Source organism: Nesoenas mayeri, assembly GCF_963082525.1.
Source record: "Nesoenas mayeri genome assembly, chromosome: 3".
Classification (NCBI taxonomy): Eukaryota; Metazoa; Chordata; class Aves; order Columbiformes; family Columbidae; genus Nesoenas; species Nesoenas mayeri.
The window spans coordinates 110,262,817-110,287,370 of record NC_137544.1 but is presented as its reverse complement, the minus strand read 5'-3'; the positions used below and the strand labels follow the sequence as shown (position 1 = coordinate 110,287,370).

The window sequence follows — 24,554 nt, the reverse complement described above, 5'->3', positions numbered from 1 at the left end:
CTTAGCATTTTCAGGGTGAAGAATCTGAAGTCATTCCTGTAACGTCTCTGTCTTCTAGTCAGTATGTAGGAAGGTAGGGACTGCAATCTCATCCTTGCACAAGTTGTGCTCTGTGAGTATATTTTCCTTGTTCTCCCGGCCATCCCATGATCACAGAAACAGAAAAGGGACCTAAGAATGCATCTTCTCCTCATGTCCTCCTGTGGCTCTGTGTTTTGTATTTCTCACTGAAAGAAGAATTATACTCTGCCAGCCTTTCCAGCTGCTGCCTTTCCCCTGCTTATCAAAACTAGAAGCAGGTACTCAATATAAAAGTGTATCAGGGGATCAGCAGTTTAAGTGTCAGAAAAGAAAAGTCCACCAACAGCTCCCGAAGTTACCTTCCCAAATCTCTGGAGCAAGTTTTATAAGACTTATTGAAAAAAAAAAAACCAACCTGAGAATCCTTCACTTTTAAATACACATAATCATTTTAGCACCAGATGTTTCACCATTTCTCTTACACATGGTTTCCAGGTGTGTTCAGACTTTGACTGTTACCTGTTTGCAAGATGTATGAGTAGCCGAATGATGTGTCCAGATGAGTGATGCCAGAGGAACAGAGAGGTGAGGCAGGTAGCCTGAAGAGATAGAGAAGGGGACTGACATAGCAGAGCTTGACACTGCTGGTGTCGCTTGTGTCTGCATGTGGCTGGGGAGAGCATGGCAGGCCCTCTGTAATGGCAGACTCCTGTGGTGCCCATACATGCCCTGTGAATTTACAGATGCAGAGCAGTAAGTAAGCCCCACTTAGGCATTTTACATCTGCCGGCGAAGATGCCTGCAGCATGCGCATCACAAACCAGGGGCGAGTCAAGTCTTTGCCTGACACCTTTTCCTCCACTCTTCTTGGTCTTTTTCAGTTGGAGGAGGACAGGCCTTCTCAGCACTCCCTCCCGAGGTACAGCCCCCTGAGAAGACTGGCGTCCTCCGTTTTCTCCTCCTCAACTCTGGAGACAGAACACTACCCTCACGTTGGTGGCACTTTCATACAGCGCAGCCGTTCGGCGGAGAGCAGCCCCGTGCGCATGCCCCACCGCAGGCACATGCCCCTCACGGCAGGAAACCACAGACTCATGCCTTCCGTCCTTCGCATTTCCAGGTCCCAGCTCCAGCAGGTGTGGGCCCGCTTCACACACAAAACATAGCCTGTTCAGGGAAGCAGCAGCCTCCACAATGCAATAATAGATCCCCACCTGCCCACAGTGTGTCACCACTTAATGCAATACTGAATCCCAGACAACACCGGCCTAAGGTACTGTTACTTCCAAAGCCCTGGCAGCCAAACCCCACAGAGACTGAAAACATCTGGTTTTCTAAACCTCCCAGCAACCTGGGCGAGGGGCAGGAGCATGGCCGAAGATGAGAACACAGATGGTGAACATGTGATATATATGAAAGAGCTGAATGCCAGGGCTCTTCTCAGAGACTCGCTTGCATGTCCTGCAACCTTGGGGTAGAAAGTGCAGGGCTGCCTTGCCGAACACGTGCAATCAAGCCACAAACATTGTCAAATTATGACTGGAGTGGAGAGACTGTGGAGGTATCAGCAAGCGTTACCTTCACTGGGCAAATTGGTTCAAGCATCTTTGTTGGTGTCTTACTCTGGGCCAAATCTGTAGGCAGTTTTACTCCATCTAGAAATAGGCAGACTCCTACTGGAAGCTCACCTGAGGCAGGACCTCAGGATTTGTCCCTCTTGTGGAGTTATGATCATGTATCTCTTTGTTGCTTTGGCTTTAGAAATCTTGCTTTTTGTTGCAGTTTGGTTTCCATACAGTCACCACAAATTTCTGTCTCTCTGGTTTTGCCTCTGTTATGTGACAGTGGACCCGTTTGTCTGCTCTCCACTCCTAAGCTGGATAGCAAGGATTTTCTTACTGATCCAGCTGTATATTCCTTTGTTTCTAAATTCCAGAAATTTTAGGCACCTGCAGATTTTCAGTGGCAGAGGAGCCCTGCATCTTGGCCTTGCTTGGAAATGCCTGTGATAACAGATCTCACTTGAGAAATAAGTGGCCTAAATAAGCAGTTAGTATACAGAGCCCCTATCTAAAACTGACTTGAGTCTCAGAGGAAAAGGGAGATCGAAGTTAATGTAAATTGTTATAAGTATCCTTATTTCCCCAGATTGCAGGGCTATATTGCCCTTCTCAGTATAGCTGCAGTGTAAAACACCAGACTGTATGAAGACCTGTATGTAGTTAAGTGAATGTAGTAACCATCTTCTACTGAAATGAGCCTTAGGACCAGTTTTCTGGGAGAAGAGGCAGTATGGATGTTAAGGTTAAAGAAGAAGGGGTCATTGCTGGTGCTCAGGGCTTTAGGAAAGTGCAAGTCCAAAATAAAAAATTCTGCAGGAAGCATATAAGCAGAGGATACAGACAAGAAAACATACAGAAAGCTCAGGCAAATGAGAAAATGGCATGGGATAAGTATGGGTGTTAGAAGAAAGTTGTGACATGGAGGTGTTACTGCATAAGTATGGTATTTCCAGTGGAGTTACAGTCTTCCTTCCAAATACTGACTTCTGTAGGTACATCTGCCCTGTCTGAGGCTCCCTTAATCTTGGATTCACCCTTCTGTAAGCAACCCCAGACAGTGCAAGCCCTGACAGGGTAGGTGGTGCTGGCCGAAGCTCGTAGGACCTGGCCTGGTGGGTCTGTGTGCCGCAAGATGTGCTCAGGCACAGTCGTGCCACAGAGCATCCTGGTGGGTAGAGGGATGGAGATGGAGAGGGCAACACACCCTCCTTGAGAAGATTCAGCGTAGGTATGACTGGTCTCTTCCCACAGTCATTCTTGAATTTAAATTTATTTTGATTTGCTGCAAGAACATGAGTGAACAGGGCACTTTACTGCCCAGCCAGAATTTTTATCTGCAATTTGTTGATCAGTTTTATTTTAAAAAAACCCACTGGGCATTGCCAGAAATATGACTGAATTTACCAGTAGCCTAATCTTATTTGGCCGTTCTCTTGTCAAGCACAGAAACCAGTGTGCACAGGCACAGGCATGTCGCAAGAACAGCCAGAGGCCATGAATACAATTGCAATGAGCAAGCTTTATTTTAGTTACCTCTCTACTGGAGGATCTCCGAAGTGGCACCTAAGCTCCCATGCAGAGGTGAGACAAGCAGGGATGCAGGCGCTGCAGTGATTCAGCCCAGCTAGAAGATCACTAGGCCGGCTGTGCTTGCCTATATTTCAAGGCTGAGAGCAGACGCAGCCTCTTGCTGTGCTCTGCTCTTTCTCAAAACAATGCAGGAATCTCAGACATTATAAGGTGCCGCAGAGTTTCTCTCAGGCCTGTGTTATCTAATACAGAGGTTCTACTTGTCAAGCACACAAGATCACCAAAACAATTAGCGTGATGTATGTGCTTTCTTTATACCCCAGCTGCAGGTCACTTGAGTGTGTTTACATTTCTCCTCCTCGCTCCATCTTCCGCAATTCCCATACACCAGAAAGAGCAGGGCTTTGCCTTTCTCAAAGCGACATGAGAAGGAATGATTTCCTTGAGTAGACTCTGCTCTGATGTTATTTTTTCCATGTTCAGTAGGGACTTAAATTGAACAGCAGATTCCAGAGAAAATGGAGTTTGTGAAAGAAGTAGATTTAAAATCAGTAAATTTAATAACTTTTAGTTCGTAGTCTCCAAAACACTGGTGTTCACTTTTCCAGATAAATTTTAAGGAATGAAGTTTTCTATTGTTTTATTTTTTAAAAATCCATTTTTAGTTTTACTAGCGAGAAAAGGCAGCAAACGCTAACCTGCCCCTTAGACAAAAACAATGTCTAGATGATAAGTTGCTCCATACATAAAATTTAAAGGGCAGTAATCTAATGCTACTCATTGTGTCTATATATAAAACTGTTCTTGCCAAGTAAACTTGAAACTCTTCTAAGTTTGAAAGTCTGATTGATAAAGATGGTTGATTTATATTGACTTCACTAAGACTTTCTTCTAGTTAAAGTTATTAATAAATTGAAAACCAACTAACCAAACAAAATATGTTTATATGTTGCTATCTCTCAGAAATGGTGATGTTTCTCATTAGGACTCCTGATCTCCTGCCCTTAGCTCAGCACTATTCTGTGCCTTTAATGGTTGTCAAGAAGAGAAAAAAAATCACTAAGGAGAAAGTTCGCAGTGGCAGAAAAATGGGTGGCTTCATAAAATAATGCAGGCCAGCTCTGCATAAAGGTCTGGATCATTTGATGAGTTGCTTGCATTCAAACTAATTATTGCATTTAGCCAGGGACAAGGTCATGTTTTGAATACAAAGAATATGGGTCACATGCTCAGAGTGGGAGAAACTGTGCCCTGGGAGGTGCTGTCTTCCAAAATGAAGTGGGAGTTCATGGAAAAAATTACCTGCGTGTAAGTTCTCATTATGTTGCTAAAGCAAAAACAAAACAAAACAAAACAAATATATATAAGCAGGAAATTTAAGATATGAGCAGAGAGGAGATCTTTTATACTGGTGAGCTCTCTACCAGGCATCGTACCCAAGTCTTGTATGGAAATTTTTTAAAAAATATTTTCAAAACCTAAAAAAGGAGAAGTGATGCAAAAATTTTTTGATTCTGTAAAACCTGCCGTGTAGAATGAGCGTGAAGAAATGCAGTCTGTCATTAAAGACAAAACTAGAAAGTGACATGACTGGTGTTAAGAGTTACCTGAAGAGAGCAAGACCATTTTTTAATCTGCCAGGCAAAGATATGGGTCTAGTTGCTGGAAGATAAAGTAACAAAGGTCAAACTAGAATTAGGATGCTTGTTTTAAAGATGTAAGTGGGTGGTAAGCAGCTGAAATACATTATTAAAAGACACTGAATTCTTTGCCGTTCAGATTCTGTAAGGTGGGATATTGATTTCTAAAGCAATCCTGTTAAACTATCCAATTTGGGCTGTATACCAGAATAACTGGACATGTTGCTGTCACCTAGGTTTTATGGAAAGTTTTATTTCATGGTCAATATGGCTTTCACAATTCAGTTCTGAACAAATTAATTGGTGCTAAGGGCTGGAATCCTGATGTTACAATAGTCAATTTGCAGACTTTTTTAACATCTTCCTCTAATATTGTAATGATTACTATGGAATCCACATATTGTTGAGGAACAGTTGGCAAATTAAATAAATGTGAAAATAGCTATCTTTTTTATATATATGAAAAAGTAATAAATTAATATTAAAACTAGTTACAGTGCAATTCTAAAAAAACTCTGTAGATTACATTTATATTGCATTTATTTATTGTGTTTCATTTATAATGACTGCAAATATAAATGTAAATATGTCCAAAATCAGTTGTAAAAAAAAAAAAAAAAAAAGGAAGTAGCAATCAGTCATTTCCCATTGAAGGCTATGCTTTCATGGTTAAGTTAGGAGAACAAAAGTGTTGGTTCTCTAAGAGGTGCCCTCCTACCTCCACCCCATCCCATCCAGCCCTTTCCCCTGTGCCAGTGTTCATATGGCTGCATGGACCTGCACAGGGAGAAGGAAAGTTGTTTTCAGCTTTGTTTCATTTCCTGCTTTGGTTCATCCTCCATTTGCACAACCAAAAGCACTGGCAAGCCAGGGTCAGCAGGGAAAAAAACAACCCATGGATGGCTGTCAACAGGAAAAATTGTCATGGGGTTATGGGCTGAAACATTAGTTGCACTCGTTCCTTTTATGTTTGGGAAGGTTCCTGAAGTGCTTCTGCTGGGGTAAGTCAGTGTAAATCAATACTAGTGAAATAAAATTTCAGCATCAGACTCGTAGACATATTGTGTTTATCAGAAGGGTCCAAGAACAGGGTTTGTATCCTGAAAGAGATGTTCCTGTCTTTACTTCCCATTGTACATAGCACTTGTTCTTGTCAGAATGCAAAATGAGGATTGAAATGAGCATCTGCCACTCCTTTATGATACAGAGATCATTAGCATCAGCACAGGTATCTGTTGCTGAGATCTCCTGTTCTACTTCAGTGAGCAAATGCATATCAGTTGTATATACATACAAAAGCCATATTTTTATATCTTGGTCTCTTGGCTCCTTTCACTTTCTTTGCAGAATGGGAGATGTTTCCAATGCATCACTCTCTCCCTGGCCTCCTTTCCACAGGAAGGAGCTACAGAGAGGTGATTTCTGTGAAAATGTGGATTAAGCTGGCATGGCTGGGGTAAATGTAGTTACGCTAGCACACATTCGTTTTCAGTATAGAACATTTTGGTGGGAGGGGGATGGGTGAAAATAGGCTATAATGACAAAGGTGCAATTTTGCAGATACCAGTGCATCTGCATTAGGAGTATCCTGCTGATATACCCATGTTGACGAAGTCTCTAGTATGAACCTGACTTTGTCTGCCATTCTCATACTTTTTTGCCAGTTTTGAGGGGCAGGTAAGTGGAAGAGTTTTGTTGCTTCTCCTCTTTCACTGTGTGAAGTCATTTTTGATGACAAAATAGAATAGAAATGCCCTGTCAGACAGCCATATAGGTGATGTAATCCCAGCCCTGCACTACCTCTTCATAATGAAAAGCTTCTCTTGCTCTTCCACTCTTTCTCTTGGTTGTGAGTCTCAATCTGGACATTGTGGTGGTCAAGGCTGCTGCAGTTCTGTTGCTCTGAAGGGGACGAACTGGTTCAAAGGTTGTATTTGTTGGGTTAAGTCTTGGTGGTTCCTAGAGGCTTCCAACCTGGACTGTTGCTTTCCTTTCATGTGACAGATTTTGACTCCCAGACCTGTCCTTCAGCTCTTTCCCTGTAGTTCATATGGTGATTCTTGAAGAGTCCCCAAGAACAGAGGCAGATCAACCCACCTCTCAAATCCTGTGTCCAAATGGCTTTTGAGGAGTATATAGGAAGCTTCTCTAGCTGCTTTTCAGTTACTAGGTACTCAGCTGAGGGTGGGAGTTTAAGGGCAGCTTTTCCCTTCCAGTGCATTGAGGCAGTAGGCACAACCTGAGCTGTGAAGGATGTTGGCAGTTGCCATCTTGCCAGCCCAGGATGAAGAAGCTGTGCTTGGACAGCTAGGCTCCAGACTGGATTTGAGGTAAGGCAGCTCACTCCAGGAATGGCTAACATCTAGCTTTGGGATCATATCCATGAGCAGAGATTGCTGCTCAGCTGCCACCCAATTAGCTTATGTTGGTAGGCTTCACATACAATGTGGCAAGGAAGCAGAACCCCCTCATATTCACCTCGGTGCTTGAGAAGATCTCTTAGATCTAGTTGCCTCTTTGTTCTCCTTTGCCTGTCCTGGCCCTTCCCCATATCACAACATTATTTTTACTCCACTCCACTTGCCAGTGTGTGTCCCACTCCACACATTCACCTGCCCCTGAGGTTCACCTCCATTGCCATTCATGATGTCTTATCCCTCACATCCTTATTGCATCCCTCGGTACCCGCATTACCTCCTGCCTTTGCTGTTTCCAAGAATACACGAGGCTTGCTTCCTGCACCAGTTTCCTATGCATTGCATATCTCACGTTCACAGAATCATAGAATGTCCGGAGTTGGAAGGGACCCATAAGGATCATTGAGTCCAACTCCTGTCCCTGCATAGGACAACCCTACAGTTCACACCATGTGTCTGAGGGTGTTGTCCAGCCTCTTCTTGAACACTGTCAGGCTTGGAGCCGTGACACCTCCCTGAGGAGCCTGCCACAGTGCTCCACCACCCTCTGGGTGAAGAACCTTTTCCTAATGTCCAGTCTAAATCTCCCCTGGCACATCTTCCTGTCATTCCCTTGGGTTCTGTCATTGGTCACTAAAGAGAAGAGTTCAGTGCCTGCTCCTCCTCCTCCCCTTGTGAGGAAGCTGTAGGCAGTGATGAGGTCTCCTCTTAGACTTCTCTTCTGCAGGCTGAACAAACCAAGTGATTTCAGCTGTTCCTCATATGGCTTCCCCTCCAAAACCTTCACCAACTTCATAGCCATTCATTGCACCATACAGTCCCTGTAGAACTTTGATCAGCCTCTTGCTTTCCCTCCCTCTGATTTCCTTGAAGGAAACAGTGGAAAATGGCACATTTTGGCACTTGGAGCAGTCTCAGCTCTACATGGAGTCTGTGTGAGGAATAGTGATCATGTTGTTTAAAGGCAGTTTGGTTTCAAAGACAACAGTGGAAGATACCATCTATTTCCAGGACAGTTTCACAAGTTTCAAATCCTGGAATCCTTAGGACTCATCAAACTCCTCAAAATTATTGTGTCCATGAGCAGCTGAATGTAGAGAACTGGCAATGCTCTTTCAGTTAATACACAGCTGCCATCTGTGATTGCAAACCATGTAAACAGCTGGTTAAACACCACTTCTCTTGTTGTGAGCTTGTGTGATTTATTTTTCTGTGAGTCACTTCTCTCCTGTTTGACATGCGGGACCAATAGAGGAAGTCAGTGGCAAACAAAGCCTTTTCAGAACATGTAAAGATGAGGCCAGATATGAGAGTTTGATTGCACAGAGAGAATTTCAGGAGGCAGAATATTATTTCATGATCTGGAAATTGTCAGGACAGTAGGTGGGACCTATATACCAAATAAAACAAATGTCATACAGGCATTTCTTTCACTGCAAATCACCAGGAACTTCACTTGCTCTCTCATGTAAAAATGCACTACTTGAATCTGATGCTGTGATTCTATGTAAATAAATTAAGGCAAGAAAATATAAACATTGCTAGTTTAGTCTTGTAAAATAGCTCAACAATAGGATGCACTATGAGACTGAAGATCAGAAAGCATGAAATGATATGTTCAATCCTTTTCCTATTTTCTAATGTCCTTCCCTCTCACGCCTCCATCGATTAATCTTCCATGATGTGTATATATGGAATTTTTAAGTGCTTGGCAGTGGTACAAGATTATTCCTGAAAATAGAAGGTGATTTTCTACTGCTCATCTGGAGGGACTGATGACAGATACTCACTGTATTTGTCCAGAGGTTTTAGCATCTCCTCCTTAGGCTACATTCATATTACAGTAACATAATACTGTATCAATGACTTAATTTATTTTTATTGCAAACTGCTGGGTTAGATGAATGACACATTTAATTAATGGTTGTCAGTGGAGATTTATTCACGCCACTCTCAGAACTTTACCTGGAGCTGAGACTATTTTGCAACTCTCACATTGAATAAGAAAGGGCTCTTTTATCCCAATCTACTCAAAAGTGAAGCTGTTATTTTTATTTTACCTTTTCTGTTTTTCCTTTTGTGACAAATGGGAAAGAACTATTTGGAGATCACTATCATATATATCTCTGCTTGGCAGTAACAGATGGCTTCAAAGAGGCTAGCTGAAGAAAATAAAATTGCATTTCCTGGCAGACAAGGTCTGAAGCCTTGAAAATCATGGATCCTGTTAGTGTTTATAGTGAATAAATTGCCCTGGATGTTTCTCAGCTGGAGAACATGGTATGCTTTTCTTCTTGACCCGCTTCCCTTGTAGTTGCCAGCCCTTCCCCAGAGTGACTGGAGGAGGTGATAGTTTCTGGAGAAGCTGACCAAAGTAAGCCAGATGTGTTTCCTGGTTTCACTGTTGTCCCTAGGGTGGTGTCAGGATGCTTTTTACCAGAGCTTCCATTTCTGGTTGTATGTGTGTTTATATGTGTTCATGACCCACACAGGGAATACAAATGGCCATGCATGGTCATGCCTTAAAGAAACCTTTCTGTGCCGGTAATGGGCCACTTTGCACACATCCAAGTACTCAAAAGGCTATTGCAAAGAACAAATCTCAGTCAGTTACAGAAATTATCATGTTGTCTGGTTCAAATGGCACACCTGGCATCCTTTGCATGTTGCAGATCTCATTTTGGCAACCTGGCCCAGCCCACTTTTCTTAATTCAGTGTCTTGTAGCATACCTATCCCTCCATTCACCATCTGCTGGTGGCAGAGTATTCTGGCAATAGGAACGGTGCTGCCACTTAGGACATAATTTATTAGTATGCAAACGCCTATTTTGGGTAATGTTAAAACATTAAATAAAATGTGTAAAGGCTGATCACTGCAGTACTACCTTCCTTTTTGTTGCATTTTTAGATCATATGTTTTGTGTTTGGTTTGCTATAACACACACATTTGCAGTTCCTTGGGACAGTGCAAAGATTAATTTCTGGGAAATGTTTCTAAGTATTATCTGATGTATTGCAACTCCTTTGTATTGAAAAAATGATGTTACAATGAATGTACATTTTGAACAAGCTGCTAACCATGTAACCTGGGGATTGGAAGCAATCTCCATTTTACATTCACTTGCATGTCTTTTAGTGTTCGAAAAGAAAATGGTTTTATGTTTGGAGGGTTTTTTTTCATATGCAAAGTGTTTCAAGTTGGTTACCTCACCTAGTGCACCTGCCTCATAAGAATCCCCAGGGCTTCCTCCAACAACTCCAACAAGTTTCTCAGTTTAATTATGAGTGCAATTAATGATCTGGCAATGTGGAACACAGTAATGGCAGATTTCCTCTGAACAAGTCAGATAAGGAGGATTTCTGTGGGGCTCTTGCCCCTTCAGCTTGGTCATTCCTAAAAAAAAAAAAAAAAAAAGCCAGATCAGGTTCTTATTCACTGCTGACTTCTGGTTATTTTTATGACTAAGGAAGATGTTTAGCTTTCAGAATCTGCTGCTGCTTCTTCTTTCTTGCTGCTATTAAGTTGCCTTTACTATTAGGGACTAGAACAATTTTTGGATTATCATTTTCTTCCACTTTGCTCGTGTCTGCTCAGAGAAGCTCTGCATTGACTCTTGCTGGAGACAGTCGTGGGTGCGGAGGTGGGAAGCTAAGTGGCAGGCATACCACCCTTACAGAGCTCTTGCTTCTGGTCAAGACGCTAGGAAAACTGGCACAAACCTAACAACATACAAAAGCACAAATAGGGAGGGACACTTAACCAGCATAGGACTGGGCTGTCCTATTGACCTCGGTTAAAAAAAAAAAAGAGGGAAAGGCTATGCAGTGTTTGATGGTAAGATGCTGGAAAGAAGAACATCTCTCTGACATTTATGGTGCTGATTCTTGGAACAACAGAGATCCTGCAAGCAAGTGTGGCAGCTCTAAGACCCCTGCTACTTTTACCTCATCTAAAACTGGTTTGAAGAAAGAGCTTCTTCAGAAGCTCAGATTATAGTTTTTTTTCCGTTCACTGTTGTCAATCCTGCCAGATCTCCCAGTTCGAAACAAGCTTAGTCTATGTTGGCAGAGGATAATGTCACTTCCAGGATATGCTAAGGTCCTGATAGTATCCAAATCAAAGCTGCTACAGGGAAGACCGAACTACGGCTCTTGCTGTTTGTGTGTCATCTGCATCTCTCAGGACTAAGGCCTCTTCCCATTCCCAATGGAACAATTAACGTCATATTGGGAACTTGATTTCCGCTTCTCAGACTTTCCAGCTCCCATGAAGAATCTCAGGGACGAGCATATCCTTCCTTTGCATTACCTTGTGTTACCTGTTAGACTTCTGTTGCTGCTAAACAGGAGATAGTCCAAACCATATTTATCCAACCGCTATTCAAGTAGGAGCTGAATGTGGGTTTCTGTAGTAATTTCTACTGAGAGGAGACAAAAGCTGTAGATAACCTGTTATACTTCCTGGCTTGCTTGAGAAACTTCATCTGCTGAGAGTTGAGTTTGCTTGAAGCAGAGGATCTCAGGAAAGTCCCTTTCAAGCAGGTCTCCAGGCTTGGGAGGCACAGCAGAAGGGCTTCCTCAAGTTGCCAGAAGTCCTCATCAGTTTGTTAGAGACAGAAGATTTGAAGAACCTGTGGAAGTTTGTCTCAGGGGGAGGGCAGCAGGGAGATGGAGCAGAAGCAGCCTGCTGTAGCTTTAAAGGCAATGCTGAGTAGGGAGCCATTTGGAAGGTTGTAGTTTACTAAAGGGATCCAAAGCTTATTTTCCTTGAGTCTTTTTATTCTTCCTGTATCTAATACCTTTAGAGTCTAAGGTCAACCCCTTTTTGTACTGCAATAACACTGTAATATATGCTTGCATTAATTCTTTTTGCACACTGAGCATGCAAGACCAATTTAAAGCTTTTTTTCAGAAGAAAAACACTGTACGATTGTGTATATAGAAATACTGAGAGAGAATTTTAATTCTGTCTCCTGTATAAATGCATGCATTGATTACCTGTATGTAGACCATGCTGTAAATGCTGCATAGTACTGTAAAATCCTACACTTGAAACTACAATGAACAGGCAATGTAATCAAAAACAAACAAACAAATAGAAGCTGTGCAATGGATTTTGTGCCTTTTTTAAATCCATGTATGCTAATCCAGACAATCTGAAAAAAAAAAAAAAAAAAAAAAAGAAGAAGAAAAGAAAAAAAACCCTTGTATACTACCAAAACCTTATTAAAGATTTAAAGGCAGCACCTTGTTGATGGCTGGGTTTTTTGTTTGCTTTCTTGCTTTGTTTTTCTGCTCCCTTTGCTTTCCAGCTCTGGGCAGTTTTCCCCTGCTTATCCTTGGGTGCACCAGGCAGGAATATGAAAGAGCTCTGGTAGAACAGAGAGAGTTTTATTATTGTTCACTAATGTGATCGCTGAAAACTCACAGTTAAAACAGATCTGGAAATAGAAACAAAGTTCTGTGACTGTTGGAGATGTGTTTAATGTACTTTGGGAAGGCCACGCTGTGAGTTCAATTTACATAAATTTAGGCTAGTATCAATTTCACTTGAACCCAGTCATATCACAGCAGCAGGTTACAACTAGCCCGAACTTATGAAAGTTTTTAGAGCTCTGCCTTGATGGTTACCAGCACCCAAACTGGCTAAACTTAAGCTAGTACAATTCAACACCTATGAACACAGCAGAAACAATTTATCACATTTCTCTTGGTTTCTTCCACTGAGCATCCTCCACTGGCTGGCAGCATGGTCTGCACAGGGTGGTTGGATGGCTGTCTCCCATCAGCCATTTGACAAGGCATTTAAGAACATCTGGTAAACTTCCAGCCCCTCCACTCCCCGAAGCCCCAGGGAAGCAGATGCAAAATTGTGGTTGTTCTGCAAGTAACATTCTCCTGCCTGGGCTGCTCAGTGGATCCGACCGTGCTGCTTTCATTGTGACTCATATCTGAAAGCAGTCGCCACTGTAGAGCGGCATGTGGTCCAACCCCTATTGCTGTTGGTCTGTCTGGCATCAGGTTGGAAGAGGAGACATGGTGACAGACCCTGTCTGCTTTGGTGTGAATTGCACAGTTACTGATTCAGTGTTTTTCTGAAAGGGGCTGGAGAGGGAGCAAAGGCTCTGGTACCTGTGGAAAGGGTAGTGGAAACCTTCCCGCTTGCAGAAGTACAAGACCTCAACTCCTCACAGACAGAAAGCAGTTTGTGCAGGCAGGTGACAGCCTGGGAGGAAGAGCTGGGATTTGGTTGTGGTCTCTGACTTACAGGATTGTACAGTGTGTGAGTCTCTTTTTTCTCCTGGGAATTGTATGGAGAGTCAGGATTCTTACGAGTCTGCCTCTAGCAGGGTCCAAAGCCCATCTCCTCTGTGATAAACACCTTAAAGTGCATTTTGGTTTGCTTCTGTAAGACTGTTGGTATGTGGGACATGTGCATCTTTGAAACACTGCGGAAGGATGCATGGATGCCATAGAGCCATCCATGCCACTAGCACATGGATGATGCATGGATGCCACTGGCTGAGCGATGATTTAGAACAAGGTCTGAAACAGAACGGTAGATGGAACAGATGCAGTATTTCCTAGTTTTATGTTAGCCAAATATTGTGATCTTTTTCTTGTACCAGGTGGTTTTTTTTGTTTGGTTTGGTTTTTTTTTAGTTTTGTTATTTTGGTTTGCTTTGCTTTGGTTTTGGTTTTGTTTCACAAATTATTGCATTTAAAATGTTTAAAACCAAGAGATGGGAGAAAAATAATAATCTGAAATTCTACAGTCTAAGAGAAAGTTGCTTAGGCTTATCTGAGAAACTGTTCCCTTTCCCCCATGTCAGTGCAGAGCTTCTGGAGACGGCAGGCTTTTCTGGTGAATGCCAGGCCCACTCTGTGCGGTGCCACAGACTGCTCTGCTGTGGGGGTGTAGGCACAGACAAGCTATAGGGTCTTTTCTCTATGCATTCAAGAGCTGTAAGATCACCAGAAAGCCATACAGGCATGGCAAGTGCTGTCATCACTCCATATTGCTAAAGGAACCTGGGCAGAGTGTGTGTGACTTGGCATGAGGCAGGACACAGAAGAGCACATTAACAACCTGGATGCTGGTACTGCTCTTGAACCCACCAGCATGAGTCTGCTCTGTGCTGCTGTCTGAGAAGAACACATCTGGCTATGTTCTTGGTGACAAGGGGACCTGGGAACTTCTAATGCATGATTGTAAACTTGCTGTGACAAGTGTTGCCAGCAGGTCAGGGGAGGTTCTCCTCCCCCTCTACTCTGCCCTGGTGAGGCCGCATCTGCAGTACTGTGGCCAGTTCTGGGCTTCCCAGTTTAAGAAGGACAAGGAATTACTGGAGGGAATCCACCAGAGAGCTACAAAGATTATTAGGAGTCTGGAGCATCTTTCTTATGAGGAATGGCTGAGAGATCTGGGTCTGTTCAGTCTGGAGAAAAGAAGGCATAGAGGGGACCTTATTTATACTCATAAATATTTCCAGGATGAGTGTCAAGAGGATAGGACCAGACTCTTTGCAGTTGTGCCCAGCAATAGGACGAGGGGCAACAGGCACAGATTGAAACATAGAAGGTTCCGTCTAAACATGAGGAGAAACTTCTTTCCTTTGAGGGTGACAGAGCTGCCCAGAGAGGTTGTGGAATCTCCTTCTCTGGAGACATTCAAAACCCACCTGGACACATTCCTGTGTGATCTGCTCTGGCTGAATCTGCTTTAGCAGGTGGGTTGGACTAGATGATCTCCAGAGGTCCCTTTGAACCCCAACTATTCTGTAATTCCGTGGAGATTGCACCTTTGCTGATTTTTGCAGTATTTGCAGCATCACTGGGATGCCATATTGGGTAATGTAAGTCTCCTCTGAGGATGTCCTATTGCCAATGATCCTGCTAATTTGAAACCCCACCAGTTTAAAGACAAATCCCCAGACTCCACGTAGCTGCTGATGAGCACGGGGACAGAGATGGACTTGAAGGCTCTGATTTCTGCCTCTACCAAATACGAGCAGGTAGATCTTTTTCTCTCCTGACTCTCCTTCCTCTTCATATTCTAATTGTAGCCTCTGTGCAAAGCAGGCGTATTTATTGCCTTCCAAATACATATTGTTGCCCAAAGTAGTTACTAGCCAAATTTAATTTAAATTCAGTGAAAAGACAGAGTGTTACAGATGTGAAATGCAGAGACTTTGTGGGGCACACATGCTCAGACTAATTAACAGCCATATGCATTCCTGGACAATTGACTGGGAAGTCAAAAGACCCAGGAGTTAAGATCTAAGCCCAAGCAGGTTGGAAAAAAATGGTTCACGGCCCAAAGACAGGCAAATGTGTCTTGTGAGAAAGTGAGGAACGTAGGCAGAGATCGGAGCTTGCTATAGGTAAAGGCAGTCTTTTTGACTCAAATTTGTCCAGATCCAGGCTAGCTCTGCCCACTCATAGTCTTGGTAGCTTTTTAAAATGGGATGGTTGCCTCAACTCATGGCATAGTTCCTTCTCATAGTGGAGTGAGCCTAGCAGAGGGCCACCGAGATGATGAGGAACTAGAAACATATGACATACAGAGAGGCTGAGAGAGCTGGGTTTGTTCTGCCTTAAAAAGAGAAGGGTTGGGGTGGGATCTTATTTTTTCCTTGAATTACCTGATGGAAGGATGATGCCAGACTCTTCTCAGAGGATCACAATGAAAAGATGAGATGTGATGGATGCAAGCTGAGTAAAAGGAAAATTAGACGTAGAAATTAGATATAAAGAAAAACTTTTTCAGCATGAAAAGCCTCAAACTCTAGGACAGGGTCCCAAAGAGGTTGTGAGATCTCCGTCTTTGAAGATACTCAAAACTCAGTTGGACAGGGCCTGGAGCAGACATCTCTTAGTTAGTCCTGCTTTGAGGGGTGGCTGGAGCAGAGACCTCCAGAGATTCCTTACACCTTTTTTATTCTACAATTTTAAGATGCAAGCTAAGGCTCTCCACTCTTGATCTTCTGGCATGTTCCCACAGTTCCTCCCCATTGGCACAGCAGAACAGAAAAATTCTTCTCCAGCTTTTGGGAAAAAGTCCTAGAGCAGCTGAGTGACCTGTAGTACAGAAGACACATGATGACTGCCAAGAGAGGACAAACTGGAAACACCTGGTCCGGCAGGCTGTTTGCTTACAGCTAGCTGCTGATTACATTAACTCAACAGTGAAGCCAATCTCATACTTTGATGCCCTAGGACATTCTTCCTTGTTAACAGCCTCAGGTGATGATAGCAATGAAGGTAATAAAATATGTGTTAAATTAATAATTGATCCAAGCAGCATTTCAACAAAGTTTCTTTTAGTTGAGTTTGTAGGTAACTTCTGTCCTCCATATTTTTTGGCATATTTATGCTCTTCAGATTTTCTCCATGGTGCATTTGCAGCAGCAAAACAACAACAGCTTCCGGCTTCTTTAAGGAATGCATTCTGACAATTTTGGGATATTGCATGCAACAGGTTAAGCAGTCCAAGTCTCCCACAGGTAGGCAGAAGCCAAACAATCACTGTTGTGCTTAGGGTGCAGTGTTCATGCAGGGAAATAGAAAATACATGGGGAATTACAGACAGAAGGGCAGTTCATTTGCTAAATACCACAAAGAATTTGTACAGCCAGAGGCGGAACTACATTATGATTAGAAAGGTATCTACTGCACAACTGAATGACAGCAAAGGGGTACCAGAGCAGAAGAAGGAAAGAAGCATTATTTTTATTACAGCAACATCATGATGTCCAGCTCTGTATCATATCTTACTGCTTCATGTGAGTCTCATCTCAGTAAAACTTCTGATGTCTTGCAAGGGTAAGAGCTGTTGAGGAAAGAGGGGTTGCTGGAGACAGGGCTGCTGGTGGGGCAGACTGCAGGACACATAAACCGTATCTCTGACCTACAGAGGATGTACACTGCAGGACTGGATTCAGTTCTTCTTGACCAGAAAGTAGATGAGATGACACAAGCTCGTAGGAGCTGATGGGATGTATGAAAGTTTACATATGCAGAGAAACCAGCGATCACAAAGCTGTACCATTAATCACAGCATCTAGAAAATGGGATGAAGTAGAGCAGCAGGTGAACTGTTATTGGGGATCAGGTGCTCTTTCCAGTGGGAGGCTCAGCACAAGGCAAGACGTTGGTCAGGGCTTCTTTAATCAGGTCCCAGTTCCACTGAGGAAGTGTGTCTGGTTAAGACTCCAGGATAGCACTGCAGGTATATGTCCTGGGAAAACCACATCCAGCCAACAGGCAGAAGCCAATTTTAGGCTGCTAATGTCCAAAAAATGCCTGAGGGAGGAAGTCAAGTGGGTAATTTCCTTTGCAAAGGGTGGTAAGTCCCTCTTACCAGTTCAAGACCCAAATTTGTCATCCTAAGAGAAAAGGTAGAGTGGGTCAGTGAAAGACTAAATCAGGCTAATACAGGGTCATCTTCAGCACCAGACTTCAGCTTTAATGAAATAAGAGACAATGATTTGGAGTCCAGAGGCATTGCCAACACCAACCTGTGTTTTAATTTATAAGATATAAAAAGAAATATTAAATAGATAACAATTTTTCACCATGCATAACAGCTTGATGCTGCCCACTGAGCTATTTGAAATGTCCCTGTTATACATGAGCATAGAGATCTTACATTTTTCAGGCATACTAATAAGGCAGTTGCTCTGCACAGAATAACATGCAGGTTTACAGCACAATTTGAAATGGTGTCATTGGACTGAAAAGCTATTGAGGGCTTCTTTCCCCCTCAGAGACAAAATGTTCTGTTCCCATAGCCAGATGAATGTGCTGGCTGATGGCAGCTCTGTAGCCCAGGTAGTTAAATGGGTGCTTGTTTAGTTGTAGCCTCTGATACTGTCAAATGCCACTTGCAAACACAGATGTTTGGAGCCCTGCTGTTCATAATTAGGACTGAAAAGTAACATGATGCATTATTGATTGGTTGAGTTTACAGAGAGGCTTTTGTTTCCCAGCCCTCTTAAAGAAGGGTGACTTAAATGTTTTGGGATTTGTTTTTGGTTTGGTTTGTTTTTTTAATCCATTTTACAGAGTGATGCTTCTGTGGTTTTAATTTGCAACTAATTGTTAATTAGACTAAACTTCAATGGACATTTATTTTGCCATTTTGCCTATTTATTTTGCGATTTTTTTGCTTATTTTGCTTATTTGTTCAAGTGTGTGCATGTGTGTGTGAGTTGCTGCTTTTCTGTTGGTATTGTGATCATTTCACAACCTACCCCTGGCGCCTTATGGGCCATCTCTCCACCACAGACTGCTACTCAAGAAAGACCAGCTGTTCTGTCCTCCCATTGCTTTTAGTTTTTGGACACCCCAGAGTCTAATAATGATACTTTATATGTCAGCTTTCATGACTTAACTTGCTAGTCATTTTAGTGAAAGCTGGAGGAGCCTGTAAGAGTCAGAAGTATGAGTTGCTGGAGGGATGTGAGAGCAGGAGCGAGGGATGAATAGCATAGAGGGGAATACAGGAGCACTACAAGGGTATTGCCCCCAAGACAATGGTGGATAATATGGAAAAGTCATCAGCAAATGTAGCTGGCCCTGAGGGGCCCCTTGAGTTCACCATGGCCTAGGTATGAAAGAGAGTTGCTGAATGGTTCCAGTAAGGAAGAAGTGAATATGTAAATATTTAAATATTGCAATAAATATATAAATACTGAAGAAGACTGGTAAACATGAAAAAAAATCCTGAGGAATTGCTTGCAAAAATCTCTTTTAGGTCCAGGTAAAGACTGCTAACAAAGGAACTCCTTTGGCACATTTTTCTGCCTTCATTTGTGAGTATGTGTGAATCTCTCTAAGGTTTGTATGAATTAAATGATTGAGTGATCACTGCTCAGGCATGTATTTTGAAAGTGTCATGGACTAGATCCTTTCGACTGATGCTTCCCACTGCTCTTGATTCTGATGTCTGTGTCCATGCTATGTCTGAATACTAACCCTTTTCTTTTGTCACATGTGTCTTCTTGCAGGCATATATGCTGAAGCCATTTGAAATGAATGGTCTGCCCAAGGCAGTGCCTTTAAGTTTGCCTTATCAAGACTTCAGAAAAGATATGTCGGACTACTGGGAAAAGCCTAAGGTATCCCAGCGGATAAAGAAAGTTGATTTCTCAAATGTTGTTTTGACTGCCCCTTGCAAACCTCTGGAACCTTATCTGGAAATAAATGGAAAAGAGACGGAGGAGGAAGAAGACAATGAGGAAGAAGACAACGAGGAGGAAGAGGAGGAAGGGGATGAGATTGATATGCACAACGGTTCCAGCAGTGACCTGAGTCAAAAAAGCACAGAGCGCAGCCAGGAGTGTGCACCCTCCACACTCCTGGCTGATGACCAGAAGGGATCCAAGGGTCGCGCTTCCACTGCTGATGGGGACCTGGAGCTGGAGGAAGGCTCAAAAACACTAGTGCTATTTTCGCCAGGTGATCTGAAAAAGTCTCCAGTGACCACAGACTTGGCTCCAGAAGTTGATCTGGGCACTCTTGCTGCACTGACTCCTCAGAGTGAGCGGCCACAGCCTATGGGTAGCCAACTGGATGTATCCGAGCCAGGGACCCTCTCTTCAGTCCTTAAATCTGAACCAAAGCCCCCCGTGACAGTGGCTACAGCTTCCTCCCCCTTTACCAAAGTTGAGCGCACATTTGTTCATATTGCTGAAAAGACCCACTTAAATGTCATGTCTTCCGGTGGTGAGCTGATGAGGCATGAGGAGTACTGCCCTCCAGGCCAGTTTGAGGAGGTCATTATTGAAGAAGAGCTGGAGGACAACCTGGTGCAGATAGAGAATGAAAGCATACATTCAGGACTGGAAGGGGCACAGACAGAGAGCTCTGCGCTTTCGGCTAATCACATTGAAACCACCTCAGAAACAGCAGGGGAGCAGCTGCCCCTTCCCAATGGTGAAGCAAAGCCTCTCAAAGGCAAGCCAGAGCTCTCTGACAAAGTGTCACTCTCGCTGGATTTGGATGAGCCTGGTAAGGTGGTGACAAGGGATCCTGACCTTGAGAAGTCAGCACTGGTGGCAGAACACCAGAAACGAGCAGAGATCCTCTTCAGCACACAGCATAAAGGCCCCAGGAGGCCTCTTGGTTCCAGGTATAGAAGTCGAATACCCATTTTGTTCTCTGAGGAGGACACTGGCTCAGACCTTTCAACATCACTTTCTGCCAAAGAGAGGCTTTATAAGAGGGCAAAGCAACCTGACTTGGCTCGCCTCGTGATGGAGAAGAGGCAAAACCGCCTTCTTCGGCTGGCCTCAGGGGCCTCCTCCTCAGCGTCCTCCAGCGATGAGAGGCAGCGGGCTTCAGAAACCCTCTCAGCCACTGGTTCTGAGGAGGACACACATGACTCTGATGACTCGGTCCCAAGGAAGGCTGGGAAAGAGAAGGCTGCCCCCCTGGGGAAAGAAGAAAGACCCATAAGCACAAAGAGCAGAATTCCTCGGCCCATCACACCAGTGAAAACAACGCTAGAGGCGGCAAAGTCTGAGAGCTCCATGGCTGTTGCAATGGCCATGCTATGTAGCTCCCCACAGGATGCGGCTCTTGCCTACAGGTAAGACCAAAATGCTGAGCAATGCAAAATGTTGGACTTGTTAAGGAGGTGCAGCCAGGACTTTGCTCACCTCCTACTGCTTTACCTTTCACTTGGCTTGAATGAGTGGTCCATCCCTGTTTCCTACAGTAATTTCAGCTCACTGATGTGTGAAATTGCCACCTCTCTGCCTTCTTTGGTTCGGTCTGGCCAAAGGGCCAAAGCTCTCTTCTCTTCCCCTGGCTTTGAGGCCTTCTTCCGTTCCACAAGCTCTTTCATTTGGTCTGATCCTGATAATAGCATAGCCCTTCCACGTTGAGCTCTCAGTTTTGCAGCATACTTGGCACAGTTGTGACTGACCTGGCTATTGTGATTAGAGCTCCAAGGGCCGCAAGGTTGCCAGTTGTGATTGCCTCAGAAGATGGCCAGCATGCAAAGAGGTGGAGAGAGGGAGATGTACGTGCATGGGCTCTGTCAGTGACCCAGAACAGCGCGGACCACCTCCACATGGTCTGAGTTCCTACATATCCCTGTGTCTTGGGATTTTTTTGTAGGTACCTTGTTCTCTATCAAGTAAGCATAGACATATAAGGGGAAGTGGGCCTTCTGAATTCAGCAGTGTTTGGTTTTTCTTCCTGAACTTGGGTCTGGAGGTCCAGCCCAGGAGCAGAGATGCTGATGTGCCTCTGCCACAGGTCCAGCAAATTCTGCTCTTTCAGAGGTGTGGGGTGAAAGGAGGGCATCCCTGTGGGTTGGTTTATCTACCAGTAGTTACTGTCAGAGGCCAGCTGGTGCAATCCAGCTCATCCCCACATTCCCAGATTGTACCTCTTACCTTGAAAGAAGTTGCTACATCCATGCTGCATGTCAAGAAGAGTCACAGATATGTGCTATTGGCCAAACCATGCCTGTGCATTGTCTCAGAGAGCACTGGAGGATCAGGGCCAACACTAGTTAACAGCACGAGTGTTCAAACCAGTGCCCTGTCTTGTTCCCAGCAAAACTCCTGTCATCCTGGTGCTGGAGACTTCTTATAATTGCTCAGCAACATTCATGCCAAACTTGCCAGGAGCCCTAAGCCCCTTGCAGAAATTCCCTTTCATCCTCCCTTTTCTCTTCCTCTGCAGGCTTCAGGCACAGAGACCAGCTGGAAGTGTCCCAAATGAGCGGCGAACAACACAGACACAAAGTCGGCTTCCTCCTTCGCTGAGCTCCACTTCTCTTCCTCCACGGAGCAGCTCATGGAGGTCCAGCTGTGGATCTCCCCTCAGAGCCCCTCAGAGCCCTGTCCTTCCTTCAAGAAACCCCAGTGCTTCTCCCAGAAGCCTGCTGCCACCTTGGAGGGAAAACCCTTCTCCCTGCCAAAAGCGTAAGCCAGGGACTGCTCTCCAGCGAGTTTCTCCTTCCCCGCAGCGTGCAGCTCAGGCCCTGGGGCTGACAGGGGATTCCCTGACCTCTCCTGGTGTGGCCAAAAAGCAACAAAGAGCAAAAACCCAGACTCAGGGTCCAGCAACCAAAGGAAAGCAAGTGTCCCTGGAGAGTAAGGCTGCTGCCAGATAATGGTCTTCTTCTGCCAGCCCTGGGTAACTTCAGCATATAGTATACAGTTGAGATGCTGCAGCACAGCCTTCCGTGCTGGACCCACGAGTGTATAGCAGTAGCTGTACTTCAATGCTTCACACACTCTCACCCCACACAGTTGTGATCAGCTCCCAAGGGTCTGAGAGCATGTGAGCCACAGAACCTTCTTCAAGGGAGACATCCAGCCTGCAGCTCACGCTTGCTAATGCACAGCACCAAGCAGCAACCCAGGCAGCCTGCCTAGTGCCTAAGTCCCCTCCGTCCCCAGGCATTCCCCTCTCTCTAGCAATACCAGTCACCAACACCAACCCTGGCTTTGGAAAGAGGAGCAGAGATGATGAGAGGAAGGTCTGCTGGAGAGGAAGGCTCCTGTTCTGCAGGCAGATCCCTCCTCTCTTGTGTCTGGGAAAATGCTAGCCTTGGCCTCCACCATCTACCTGAGTGCTGGCTCACTTCCTGTCACCTGTGTTAGCAAAGGATTGTCACCAGCTTAGCCAAGAAGGATGAATGCATCCTTGTGTGCTGAGATAAGAGCAGGGGCAGTCTGGAGCAGGGGGTCTTCTTTCCAGGGATGCCTCTGCAGGTGAGAATAGGAGACAGGCAGGTCTTGCTACCTGCTGCCGTGTGTCCCACAGAGGAGGCCATCTGGCATTTCTGCTCAGCAACACGGCTGCTCTTTCAATGGATTCCTCTGTGGTGAATAGTTAGATAGAAGTAGGGCTGTATGGGCAGCTTGCTGGGAAATCAAGAGTGCTTGCTAATTGATGTAGAAGGGAGCACACTGCAGCTGCTTCTGTCTCCAATACCAAACTGTGATCTGTGGAGACCATACCTCCCAGCATGGGTGGTTCCTCTCGACCCGAGTGTGGTTGGTGACATAGGACTATAGTCCACCAAACACAGCTCCATGCTGAAGATGCAAATAGTCACTGGATGCCTTTGGCTTAGGTGCCCCTTGCACCTAAATTCCTTGTGCTATTATTGTCATGATCTTGGTGTTTGTGAATTTTGGCACTGTGGTTTCAGCCACAGCTCCCCTGCAGGGAAGGGTGGGAAATTATCCTGTAGCACAGTCAAAAGCTGCTGCTTTCTGAGGAGGTTTGCCAGCTTGCCATGGGAACCTTGTGCGTTTCTGTCTAAGAGTACAGTGGGTTGAGTTGTGGAGGTCACGTTTATGTGTTTCCCAGTGCTCAGCTCTTCCACACAACAATGGGAATGTAAAAGCAAGGGCTGTATTCTTCAAGTGATATTATCAGAGCAGAAGCTTAGTGTTCCGCTTAGTGTTCCAAGGTTTTAGCCCCCAGACTAATTAAGAATGTTTGAAAATGAAAGCCAGGGTGACTAATACCTGTCTGAGCTTGGTGAGATCTTGTAGCCACAAAATTTTCTCAATGTCTTGCAGGGGTAAACACTCCAGACCCAAATACTTTGGATTCCACACCATTGACTTGCCTAAAAGAGGTTTTGCATGAGGCAGAACAAAAATACGACTGTTCTGTACACCCATCCCCACAGCTGCATATTTACTCTTTGCAGACAACAAAGCTTGATAGAGGTGTCTGGACAATAATAACCTTGATTCATTTGAACATATATACAAAGAGTCACACTGATGGCCATTGAATCTGAGGAATCCTGAAGTTGTTTACATCTACAGGAACTGTTCTGGAAAGGAGCATGAGAGCTGTGATGGGGTGGCTGCGAGAACAGGGTACTCTGTGGACATCTGAACAGATTCCAGAAAGCCAGTGAATTATTTCCAGCACAGAAAACATCATCTGTTCCTAGTGTTGTTTGACAGGGCTGGGCTAATGGTGCAGCTGGCTCCACAGAGATCTGGGCCTGGCATGAGTTGTCTCTCCTTGTGGTTGTGCTACCAGCCTCATTGATCCAGCACAGTCCTGCATCCCTGCTGTCCCTGGCACAGAGGGGAGCAGGAGAGTGTGTCAAAAGCAGCGTGCTCCCTCAGTTATTTCTGATGAGAAAGAGCTGTGATGGAAGTGAAAGCTGACTGACTGCAGCAATGATTCCTCCCCAGACAGCCTGTGCAGGAGGTACCAGGTGCTGTTACTACTGAAAGGCTTCTAAGGGTAATTCTTGCAGGGCCTGACTGTCCCCCTGTGTCCCACAGGCTTGGGTGTCCAGACCTGCTCTCCTTCCCAGTAGCAAGTGATGCTGTGATCCTGGTTGGGTGTCACATTGCCTCTTTCATTCCTTCACTGACGTTAT

General features: G+C 44.5%; 1 protein-coding gene across 1 annotated transcript in view; it reads left to right on the top strand.

Annotated features, from left to right (window-relative positions):
- LOC308038900 (tau-tubulin kinase 1-like) overlaps positions 1-22,304 on the top strand; it is a gene marked incomplete at its 3' end in the record, with an annotated part of 98,616 nt that extends 76,312 nt beyond the window's left edge. The window contains exons 13-14 of the mRNA XM_080341837.1: positions 19,183-20,765; positions 21,872-22,304. Coding sequence (XP_080197963.1) covers positions 19,183-20,765; positions 21,872-22,304 — 2,016 coding nt within the window. The remainder of the gene's footprint in view (positions 1-19,182; positions 20,766-21,871) is intronic.
- Positions 22,305-24,554: the final 2,250 nt, after the last annotated feature.